General features: G+C 42.7%; 1 protein-coding gene across 2 annotated transcripts in view; it reads left to right on the forward strand.

Moving 5' to 3' along the window:
• The window catches only part of ano8b (anoctamin 8b), a 33154-nt gene extending 22213 nt beyond the window's left edge, over positions 1-10941 (forward strand). For both annotated transcript variants that reach the window (XM_031859466.1, XM_031859467.1), the window contains exons 4-19: positions 400-538; positions 638-734; positions 1147-1263; positions 1450-1577; positions 1675-1836; positions 1922-2074; positions 2392-2518; positions 2701-2756; positions 2871-2945; positions 5342-5589; positions 5865-6024; positions 6171-6557; positions 7411-7602; positions 7823-7954; positions 8794-8904; positions 9366-10941. In XM_031859466.1, the coding sequence (XP_031715326.1) occupies positions 400-538; positions 638-734; positions 1147-1263; positions 1450-1577; positions 1675-1836; positions 1922-2074; positions 2392-2518; positions 2701-2756; positions 2871-2945; positions 5342-5589; positions 5865-6024; positions 6171-6557; positions 7411-7602; positions 7823-7954; positions 8794-8904; positions 9366-10097 (3016 nt within the window). In that variant the 3' untranslated portion in view covers positions 10098-10941. The remainder of the gene's footprint in view (positions 1-399; positions 539-637; positions 735-1146; positions 1264-1449; positions 1578-1674; positions 1837-1921; positions 2075-2391; positions 2519-2700; positions 2757-2870; positions 2946-5341; positions 5590-5864; positions 6025-6170; positions 6558-7410; positions 7603-7822; positions 7955-8793; positions 8905-9365) is intronic.
• Positions 10942-12270: the final 1329 nt, after the last annotated feature.

Consider the following 12270-nt stretch of genomic DNA (forward strand, 5'->3'; position numbering starts at 1 on the left):
CCTTGTTATTAATAAGCTGATGTTTTTTTTTTTTAGCAAATTTATTAGTAGTTAATGTGGAAAAAATATCAATTGTCAACAATTTTCAAGAGCAGAAAGTGAAATCTTCAAATTGTATCATCCAACCAACAGTCCAAAGGCCAAAATGATAACATTTACAATGATATAAAACAGAGAAAAGCAGATCCTCATATTTGCGTAGTTGTAATGAGAAAACGTTTGATATTTCTGCTTAATAAATGACTTAATCAATTATCAAAATTGTTATTAATGAATGCCAACATTAAACAGGAAATGAGTCAGAGTCAAAGACCATTTTTCACAAGTGTTCAACAATCGCACCGGGAGAAGACATCTGACGCTCTATAACACTATCGGTCTCGCATTGTTGTCCCCCAGTTTGTTGCGAGGTGCTGAGGAGATGGGATTGAGGAAAGCGGTGAAGCACGAGTTTGGCGGAGGAACACGAAACTTCTCCTGTGAGGAGGATTACATCTACGAGAACATCGAGAGCGAGCTGTGTTTCTTTACTTCACAGGTCAGTGTCAAAACACGCAAACTCACACACGCATATGCAAGTAAATATGCTGTCAAGGCATTGCCTGAATTTACTCTCCCGTCCTCTCGCTCACTGCAGGAGAGGCAGATCATCATTAAATACTGGCTTGACAATCTACGGGCCAAACATGGGGAGGTGCTTCATAATATCAACTTCCTGGAGGGCCAGCCAATTAGTAAGTTGCATCCTTTTACACTATGTGATATTTGTCTTAAACAGATGGAACTTCTTTGGCAGCTTTTGGTAATAATCCCTCAGTTGGTTTGGTATTAAAACTATTAGAAGCATAATTATAATGGATTTGATGGTTTACTGTATCCGATAGTTTTATCTTTAGATATCTAATCTTCTTCTGTAAATGGCAAACAGACTGTATTTATTTCGCGCTTTAGTAGTCTTAGCGACAACTCAAAACTTTATAGCATAAGCCAGCATTCACCCATTCATGCACTGGTGGCAGAGGCTAACCATACAAGGTGTCCCCCTGCTCATCAGGAGTGATACACATTCACACGCACACTTAGAAGCATTTTCGGGTTTAGTATCTTTTTAACTTACTTGATGCTGTGCTTTATTCCTATCTGCAGTCCCGGAGCTGAGTGCACGAGGTGTGATCCAGCAGATATTTCCTCTCCATGAGCAGAGGATCCTCAGTCAGCTGATGAAGTCCTGGGTCCAGGCTGTTTGTGAGAAACAGCCTTTAGGTCAGCAGAACAAAATACTCATGAACACGAACATATACATAACACTCTAGTAATACCACAAGACAGAAGAAAGTACTTTTGGCATACTGTGAATTACCTTTGCCGCTCATGGTTCCTTGTTCTATCCTTTAACTATTATAATAACTGTCATATCATCCTTTTAATTGGTCATACTGGTGTTTACAGATGATATCTGTGACTACTTTGGTGTGAAGATTGCCATGTATTTTGCCTGGCTGGGATTTTACACCACTTCTATGTTATATCCTGCTGTGATCGGCTTCGTGCTGTGGATGCTCACTGAGTCAGATCAGGTGAGGAGAGACGCTATCGTAGCATAAAGCAACTTAAATCCCCTACTGAAAAATGATCACCATCCTAGTCCAAGTCTGCGTGTTTGTGTTGTTTCAGACGAGCCGTGACATCTGCTGTGTGGTGTTTGCACTGTTCAACGTGGTGTGGGCCACTCTGTTTCTGGAGCGGTGGAAGAGGAGGGGGGCTGAGCTGGCATTCAAGTGGGGAACGCTGGATACGCCATCTGAATCCCTGGAGGAACCACGGCCTCAGTTCCGGGTGAGAGAAACTACAACTCTGACTCCTATCTGCATATCTTCTCTTCTCTTTCAGGCCCTTTCATATTTTCTCTCTCTCTCGGTAGGGAGTGAAGCGCTGCAGTCCCATAACAGGTTGTGAGGAATTCCACTATCCTCTGTGGCGGCGGCGTGTATTCAGGTGGCTGGTCAGCCTGCCCATCTGTATCCTCTGTCTCTGCTTTGTCTTCCTGGTCATGCTCATCTGCTTTGAGCTGCAGGTCAGTCAGCTGTCAACATCGGTTTTCTACGTGCCCTGCTTGTATAAATTCAGCAATAATAGTTTCAATGGTAAAAAATCTTCTAACCCTGCATCTGTCCTTCTTTAGTTTCATCAAACTTATTTTAAGGGTGGATGTACTGATGCAGCAAGCCTGTTAAACATCAAAGTTTTACATGCTATGGGTAGAGCTTCATACGAATAAAGCAGGAGTAAATACCTTCTCCTTCAGAATGTTGGTCCAAGAGTGAACACAAGTGTTTTAAACGCCCCTTGATGTTTTGTGACAAGTACAAACCTGTGATTGTGTCTCTGCAGGAGTTTGTGATGGGGATCAAGGAAATGCCTCGGCTGGCTCGCTTCATCCCGAAAATCATGCTAGCTATCACTGTGACTGCATGTGACGAGGTGTACAGGAAAATCGCCTGCTGGCTCAACGACATGGGTGAGACTCAAGCTTCCAGATTCAGATCCACATAAATAAGATAATAAAAATAATTTTAATAAGGTTGGCTTCATCAGAGATCTTCAGTAATCTCTTGTAAACACTAATCAGTGATTAGTTTAAATTGTACCGTATATTACATTTATGAGTGGTAAGTGATGATTTATTTTGTTTTTCCACAGAAAACTATAGACTCCAGAGTGCCTATGAGAAAAATCTCATCATCAAAATGGTTCTTGTGAGTGGCTTTCCTTCATAATATCTTAAGTACCCATGTGATTTGGAAACGTTTTAAAACAGTCCCTTTCACACACCTTTCTTCTTAATGACACCTGGCATTTCTTTCTTTCAGTTTCAGTTTGTAAATTCTTATCTCAGCCTTTTTTACATTGGATTCTACCTCAAAGACATGGAGCGTCTGAAAGAGGTAAGAAACATTCCAGTTGTAATGTTCCTCTGTCACACATTAGCTTCAGTAATTCATTTGGCCTCTGTCTGTGAAAAACATCTGTCGTTCTGCCATCCTTAAATGCTTTGCTCTCTCTGCTTTCATGCACTGATTTCCATAACCATCCATCCGCACATCTCATCCATTTGTCCATCCGTGGAAGATGCTGCTGGTGTTGTCTCTGTTAAGGAGTCTGCAGCGGCAGGTCCGGGTCAATGTGCTGCCTTACCTCTTCCTCAAGATTCAGATGCATGTGGTCTCTGTTCCCTGGTTCTTCAGGGCTTTACTCAGGTCCAAAGTATGCTCCCCGTGCATGACCCGTGCATGACCCGTGCATGACCGTCTGGGCGAGAGGTCTAAGGTTAATTTCTGACCACCTCGTTCTTAACCTCATGACATGAACTTGAACTACCAACCTACTTTGTTTAAAATGATTGTGTGTGTTTTGATCGTATTTGTCTAGTGAAAACCTTACAACTTGAAAATGATTCAAAACCAAATTGATAATTTCAAAATGTCAGCAGGACAAATATATTTAGTTTTTTCTTGCTTTGAAAATAAATTTGAATAGCTCAACAGCAATCTATTTCCAGAAATCATGACCCGGTTACTTAAAATAATCCACGGACCTTGTTGTCAAGCAGGAACTATAGTTCCGACATGAAACTGCCACCAAAACAATCTAGATTGAATAATAGTACTGCAAGTAAGAGGAAGAATATGTATTTTTGATTTTGGGGTGGACTGTCCCTTTAAAATGCCATATTTTAGAGACATGTGGCTTTCACCAGACAGAGATGATAGAGGAGTGGTTTACGGCGGTAGAGAATTTAAAATGTAGCTGTCCAAAGATGATGTCTGATTATTTCAATTATTGCGTTTTATTTATGACTGATCGAGTCACAAATTGTGCCTCCTCACGCACATTTATGAGCAACATTACTAGACTTTGTCATTTTTTTTCCTTTGACATGGAGATGTAGTGTCAATGTGGATTTTTTATTGGCGTTTTCCTTCCGTGCAGTTTGTGTGAATTGTTTTCCTGTTACAACTCTCACCACTCATACCTCAATTCTCACTCTGTCTGTCAGTTTCTGTTACGCTCTCAGCCAGAGTGCCGCTTCATTGAGCTTGTCATATTCTGTTAACATCGCCTGACTTCCATGTCTGATTCCCAACCAGTACAGCCCAGCTTCAGCAAATATTTGTCACAGTGTATTTACTTTTCTGCTTAACATTCCACTTAAGACTGCATTACAACACAAGAGTGAAGTAACATTTCTAATATAAGCAGACAGAATTTTTCTTACTTGATTTTCATTCTGAAGTTAAATGAATAGAAACCAATAGTTGCCTCAAAGGTAAGAAAACCTGGCAAAGCATGCACTGAAAAAAACACTGGTGTAGTCCTTTAAGTGTCTGAAATGAAAACCATCTGGTGTTGTCAGCTTGAGTGAGCCAATGTCCGACTCTGTGCCGACTGTTCCAGTAGGTAACAGTGGGAGACCAGTGTCTCCTTTTCTCTGAGGTCTCCCATCATTGACTGAAAGTAACTTTCTGTCAGTTTGGGTTACAATAATTATACCAATTTCTTTCTAAATAAAGTAAGTTTTGCCATCCTGGGGGTTTGTTTAAGACCTGTATGAAGGTCTGACTGGTTAGGTTACTTCTCTTGTCAGACTTCTCTTTTGTGATGTCGCTTTGATCTCATATCTCTGCAATTAACTTGTTGAGTACACTGTTAGTATACTGTACATAGTAATGAAGCTCCAAACCAGGAAATATACTCAAGTTGTAATAAACCTGAATTATCCTTGAGGCTAAGCTTATTTGTATTTCCTGTTGTGTGTGATTTGGATTTGTTCAGCAAGCTATGAGTATTACTGAAAGGCCTTGAGTGTCCATGTTCATCAGTGATACGCCTCAATACATCATCAGCCATTGAAATGTTGTTTCAGTGGTGTTAAAAGGCACCTCCACAGTCAATCACATTGTCCAGAAAACTGCGGCTGCACTGCTCCCTTTTGGTTCTTTCAAACATATGGCACTTCTGGGCCCCAATTAGTGACAGATGACATTTCTAATTTATAGGGAACCGTCCAGCAGCAGTTTTCTGCCTTATATGATTTTTTTGTGGATTGAGTCTGCATACAAAATTGTGTTTTGATTGATTTGTCGAATTTGTTCCATGTTTATCCTACTGCTTTATCAGCCGGTTATCATGTCCTCTCTTCTGTCCTCTTTTTCTCTAACCACACATTTCCTAAACCCTGCATCCTACGCGTCTCTTTTAAATGCTCTGATTAGTTAGACAGTATGTTCACTTAGTGTAGCAGCTAATTTTGTCAGAATGTTTCTCTCTCTGTCCTTGTCAGATGCTGGCCACTCTACTTATTATACGCCAGTTCCTTCAAAATGTGAAGGAGGTGCTGCAGCCTTACCTGTATGAGCGTCACAAGCTGGGCGAGCTCACGCTGAGAGCTGTGTGGGACCTCCTGGTCTCAGTGCTGCTGAAATACGGCCGGCTGGCAGCTGGAAAAGCTCAGGCCTCTCCCACCGATCAGGCCATGCCAGGACCTGGACTGAGGGGAACCAGGCCTGGATTGGGGCAGCTAGATAGAAGGTCAAACTCGTTATTTTAACTCTCATTCAATTATTATATGCAGTAAACATACACTTCAATACAATGTAGGGTTTTCACATTTTGATAACAGATGTGAAAAAGGCAACATTCAAATATAGAGCCACTTCATCTGCACTTGACATTGTCTGCACGCTGTGTGCAGTTATGATTAATGCCAGTCGGACACCTGAGGAAATGGACAGAACACCGCTGTGAGCGGTTAACACACATGCACACGTTGTCTGATGTCTATCTGTTCTTTCAACTTCTCTCAGGGAAAAGAAGTGCTTGAACGGAGGATGCGGGGTGCCTGATGAGGAGGAGGGAGGCGAGAAGGACGAGGCTGACAGCGGGAGGTTCAGTGAAGGAGAGACGGAGGAGGAAAGTCAGATTGATTGCGGTTTGAAGCTGAGGAAAGTCAGCTTCATAGAGAAGGTATAAGCTGTGTGGTAACACACATTTATGAAGTGTTACTATGCTTGTGCTGTGGCACTTTCATGTTTAATGCAAATATAGTAACAACAGTTTGTATTTGCATTAATAGTGTTGTTTGGTGTTGCTAATCTGTTGTTGTTGTTAAGGTGGACAGAAGACCAGTCTGCAGTGGGCCCCACATGGACACCACTTTCCTGGAGGAAGGGAGCCCCACTATGGTGGAAAAAGGAATGGACCCTGCCTCTGTATTTGAGATGTGTGACGACGACGACGATAATGGCATCCATGATGTGAAGGAGTCAGGTGGGGGAGCAACAGGTGTGGCTGAGGGAATTAATGCTGCTGCTGCCAGCGCTGCACCGCTGCCTTCTGGGTCTGAGAACAGCACATCACTGCGCCACAGAAGAAGAGGCAAGAGCACAGAGAGACTTGAGCCGAAGACAAAAAGGGAATCATGGATTGACCCCCCTGATGTGAGAGAGAACAACGCGCTCGCTCAGGCTGAGATGGAGAGCTGCATGCAGACTTATGCTGTAAGAAGGACTATATACTGAATATATATACTATATACCATATACTTATTCTATAAACTCTGCACAGAGTGTTAAAGGATGACAATTTGTATCCTTTGAAATATTTAAAGGCAAATTTTAGAATGTATCACTCTGGGTGTTATTATTCTCATATTGTGACCAAAAACGTTAAAAGTTAAACCAAGATCCTTATCCTGAATAGTAGCAGTACAGTGGCAGCAGGCAAAGAAACCTGCATGTGTACCGTATCATTTTAATTCAGCAATTCAATAACTACTACCGCTCTTATGTGCACAAAAGCTACACTGAAAGTGAGCAACAACCTTGCACTGCTGTAAGAAAAACTAGCGCTTGTGCATGAAGCTCACAGTAACAGCTGGAGGGATTTCCAGGGGACTACTTACGGTGATTAATGATGGTTGGATTCAAAAACGTATTTGAGATGATTTCTGTGATGTGGAAAGCTCCAGGTGACTCATGCTCCTTCCCCCGACTGATACAGTTATTGCAGGAATACTTTTTTCCCCCAAATCTCTACAATGGTTGAGTAGAAGGTTATCGTTACAATGAGAATAACAAACTTCCATGGTTTTCCATGAAACCATGGAACTAAGATTTCCTCCATGGAATCTGCCGCATAACATAACCTGATAGCGCTCCTACACTATCATCATTTATGACCTTATGACTATATGACAGCTATAGTCACTCACATGGTTTCAAAGCAAACAATGCCTTTTTATATTTGGTACCATGGCGCACTGGTTTAGTCTACAGTCTAGGTGTCTAGTTGCATTGAGAGTTTACTTACTTGGTAGAGTTGTGGTCTAATCGTCCACTCTGCCCCTCTCAGGACACCTTCCAGGACTACCAAGAGATGTTTGTCCAGTTTGGCTACGTGGTGCTCTTCTCCTCGGCCTTCCCTCTGGCTGCCATGTGCGCTCTCATCAACAACATCATTGAGATCCGCAGTGATGCCTTTAAGCTCTGCACCGGTCTGCAGAGGCCCTTTGGAATGAGAGTGGAGAGCATCGGCCAGTGGCAGGTCAGAAAGACACTCTGTGAATGTTGAAAAAGGCTCATGAGAGTTTTCTGCCATTGTTGTAAATTGAGTCAATTCACTTTCACCATTTCATACGTGACAAACTCTGGCTCTATTTTGAAAGTCATGCAAGTGCAACTGTGTAGCATTCACATTAAATTGATTGAATTGTATAGCACAAATGATCTGCCATGTTAAGCTTCCTCCTTTTTCTCCTTCACAGACTGCGATGGAAGCCATGGGCTTGATTGCTATCATAGTGAATTGTTACCTGATTGGTCAGTGTGGTCAGCTACAGCGTCTCTTCCCGTGGCTCAGCCCCGAGATGGCCATCATCTCCATCGTCATCCTTGAGGTACCGCAGCTCCTTCCTGCGTCTGCGTCTTCAGAGTCTGTCTGAAGTGCTTAGAGCAGTGCTTTTTCAAACTTTTTCTCAGGGCGCCAGCATTTTGTGACCCAGAACAAAATGTTTAGTAGTCAGAAAATGTGCCAGGTATTTAGGCTACAAACAAGTTTACAACTGTCTGTATTGTTCTACCTGCAGAGACTTGTAAGGCAGGGCTGTATGGCAGAAGATACCCAAATGGCTTCATCAAATGCTACAGATGTTAACTTGCACAGAGACATGTTTCTCCCTGATAATAACAGAACACATTGTAATCGTCTAGTGACCCAGGGTGGGAAAATAATTTAGAGGAAGATGTGGTGTTGTCATGTGCATATATCATTAATCACATGCTGCGTCGTGTCTTTGTTCTCCCTTGTATACTCACAAAAAGATGTCTAGCAACAACTATCTCTTATTCTATCCAAGTGACTGACAGAAGCACAACATTAACGCTTTTTACACTGATGGATGATAATGTATGAAATGGGTTTCCAGCGTGCCAATCTTTACGAAAAGCACAAATAGATGAATTGGAGCTCTCGTCATGTTTCCCCTCTTACTTGTAACATATTCAGATACGGGTTTTTGTTAGCGCTGCACTCTGTGCCTGACTATAATTGGGAAATGGGTAAACAGCCTGCAGCTCTGTTTTGGCCTGATAAAGAAGTTGGCCTATCAGGAGGAACATACGCTTAAAGAATATTTTGAAGCACTGTGCATCTGATCGGCATTGTTCTTTCAATTAATCCTTTTTTTTTTGTTTCATCCCAAACTTTCCATTTCTACCTGCACGTATATATCTGCAGCACTTTGCCGTCCTCCTGAAGTACGTCATCCATGTGGCCATCCCTGACATTCCTACATGGGTTCGAGAGGAGATAGCTAAACTGGATTATCAGCGCAGGGAGGCCTTTAAGGTAAATAAAGGGACAGCAAGAGAAAAACACATTTATATTTGCCTGGGATACGTTTTAAGAGTGGGATGAAGTTCAATAATTATTCAGGTGGTTCGAACAAACCTTCAAAAGACAACCTCATTATGTGCAGAGTTCTGTACTGTAAGAAAAATCTATAGTAGTAGCTATCAGAGGTGCCAAAATTTCTGCTGCAAACAAGCTGTACTGTGACACTGCAGCTTTCTTTTTGGAACTAAATTGCTTATTTTAAACTTGTGGTGATATTTTAGTGATGATGCTTTTGAGAAAGACAATTGGTAGAAGGTAGAAAAAAGACTGGGCTGTTGTAGTGGCCCCTGCAGTGGTAATGCGGGATTCTTGGCGAGGGATTTGTTCGATGGGTAGCACTGCAGTATTGTAATGGTTAGCTGGGTTGCTGATTCTAGTAAATACATTGTGGGAATGTTTCTCTTCCTCTGCAGAAGCATGAGCGGCAGGCGCAGCAGCATTACCAGCAGCTGCAGAGGAGGAAGAGGGAGGAGGAGGAGAGGCAGAGGCAGGCGGAGCATATGGCCCGCAGGGAAAGGGAGCGGGACGACAGCAAGGGCGACTCCTCTGGGGATCACCACCATGACAAAAGTCACAGCAGCAAATCACGTGCTGTGGGTGGAGGAGGAGGGGGCAGCGGGTCGGACAAACCCAAGAGGCCCAGCTCTCTGTTGGCCAGCAATAACGTGATGAAGCTGAAACAGATCATCCCGCTGCAGAGTAAGTTCTCCTCGAGTGGCGCCCGCTCCCCTCAGTCTCCCACTGGAAATGAGCCCAAGCTGCCCGGGTTCCTGAGCTTCAAATTCCTCAAGTCACCTGAGAATAAGAAGGAGGGTGCTGCGGCTTCTGGGGCTGCCACCACAGCCGCTAACGCCACAGCTACAGCATCATCATCATCAGGTAGCAGCTCTCAGGAGCGTTCTCAGTCACCCAGCAAAGCCTTCAACCCTGGGAAACTATTCAACTTTGGGAAATCTGAGGGCGGGACGTGTGTAAACGGGGCTGCGCTGCCCAGACCCGGGGAAGGATCATCATCACAGACGTCAGACAGACAACCATCCAGATCTGACTTGAACGGTGTTCCAGACGAGATCCCCTCGCCTGGAGGGGAAGGGTCACAGAACGGACACGCAACAGACTCGGACCCGGCCGGCTCTAAAGTCTAGTAGCTCCATAAAGAACAAACTTGCAGTTGGTTACATCTCAACAGAGGAAGTGATGTGTTTACTGTGAGGAGAGGCATGACCTACCTTCTGTGCTATCACAGGCTATGTGTAGAAGTACTTGAAGAAGAGAGAGGAGAAGATGAAACTGATGAGAGGTGACAGTTGTGTTGGTTAGCTTTTTGGATGAGAGACAAAAAAAAAACAGGCTCCATAAGAAAGACGTAAGCCCTCTTATCATGACCGAATAAACACACACACACGCAAACACAAATCCTTCCTTGTCTGCAATACATAAAGAAATGCATGAGCTGCGTTTCTAATATTTTCAAGCCTTTAAAGCAGAGAGCTGTTTCTTGATTTCTTCTAGTCATAAATTGTAAGCATCTCGTTGGTCTCCAACTAGGACATAACAGCCTGTTGTGGAGGAAAAAGATTAAAAAGCTTAAACAGTATGAAAGGATCACAGATTGTACATCAAATACCTTCGGAGAATGTTTTTAGCCATCACAACACAAGCGATCAATAGATATTGTCTAATTTTAACTGTGAGGAATTCTTGGGCCCTTCACTTATATATTGAAGTGGAAAAAAATGGAAAAGCAATATCAATCAGTTTGAATTATTCTCATCAATCATCACACAAACCCTCCCTTAATAAGCATCCCTGATGTATCACCAGCTTTATTTTCAAAGCAGAGGTGATGTCTGAGCTTTGATCCCTTCTTCCCATCCTGTGAAAGTAGCAGATTTGCTCGAAAAGGAAGTAAAGAGCTTAGTAAGTTGAGCTTTCATGTACCAGTATTTTTTCCAAGAGTTTAAGTGGAAGACAGACAAAAAAAAAAAATAAGCAGAAGTCGATGAAGGTGATTTTGAGCATGGAAGGCTGCTGTCCTCCATCCAAGCCTGTAGGGCACCTTGTAAACACAGATGGTGCTTCATCTCACAAACTCTAACCAGACTTGGCAAACGAGCGCAGAGTTAAAGAAGTAACATTTGCACTACACCCTTACGCCCTGCATAGAAACCTATCTCGCTCTGCAGGAGAGAGGACCGACACCAGCCTGCCTCATACCATTATGCAAACGCTGGGTTGTTTAGCTTTTCTCCTTTCACACAGTACATGCTATCTACTCACCTGCCCCTGCTCTCAGCAACTATGGCATTCCCTAAATATTGAAATGTTTTTTTTTGTCATTTTACAATACTTGCTCTTATCTGTGTTGCGCTCCATATCTTTTGTATACGCACCATTTGCTGCACTGCTTTATCACAGTGCTGCTGATGGGAATTTACTTTTTTTAACCAGAGCGGTATTTTTTGGATTATACTGTTCATCCAAGATGTACGTGTACTCTGTTCTGTTGATCATGTACATCAACTCTGTTTATGGTATGCATTACTCAACTCTAGTAAGCAAACCCACCATCGAACATTAACAGGTATTTCATTTCTGCAGGGTGTCCAGAAGGTGGCGCCAGAGTATATTTGCATAGCAAAATGTGTCGGTGAACAGCTTGTTGTGAATCGATGTTGACCCATCACACCAGTGTCTAGTCATCAGTGTGCAGCAGGGACCGCAACAGTAGGGCGTCAGGCTGCAGTGTGAGAATACTTTGAAGGGAAAATGTATTATGGTGACATTAGATAAGGCCATCACACTGTAGGTTGAGAGTCAGAAACATTAACTATGCATTTCCATCACCTTTGGCAAGGATTTTGGCAATAACACTGAGTTGTTGTAGACTTGCATGTATTACTATATACTGTAAGTCTACACTAACTCCCCCACTCGCAGCACACGTCCTACTGCATTATCCCCACCCACTCTATGCATCTTTTCTTTGTGTCCCTTCAATTTCGGTTGTCAGCTCTCTCAGCTCCCACCTGTCTCATGTTTAATGTGAGGAATCCCCTCCTGACTCACAATTAATATAACAATTATCTCATCCATCTACCGCTTTGTGTTTACAGAAATTGTCTAATCGACGAGTGACGATGGCATTGAACTTCAAACTGCTTTTTAAATTTTGTTGCTGCTTTCATGTGTCTGTAACAACTTCATAATAAGTAAAGTCCAGTCACATGCCTAAAGAAAAACAAAAATGTACTTCCGCTGACAGGCAAAAAGATCTTAGTGACATTAAATGCAATAAGGAAATAGACAGGACATCAA

This window comes from Anarrhichthys ocellatus, unplaced genomic scaffold (genome assembly GCF_004355925.1).
Source record: "Anarrhichthys ocellatus isolate YVR2014 unplaced genomic scaffold, GSC_Weel_1.0 scaffold22, whole genome shotgun sequence".
NCBI lineage: Eukaryota > Metazoa > Chordata > Actinopteri > Perciformes > Anarhichadidae > Anarrhichthys > Anarrhichthys ocellatus.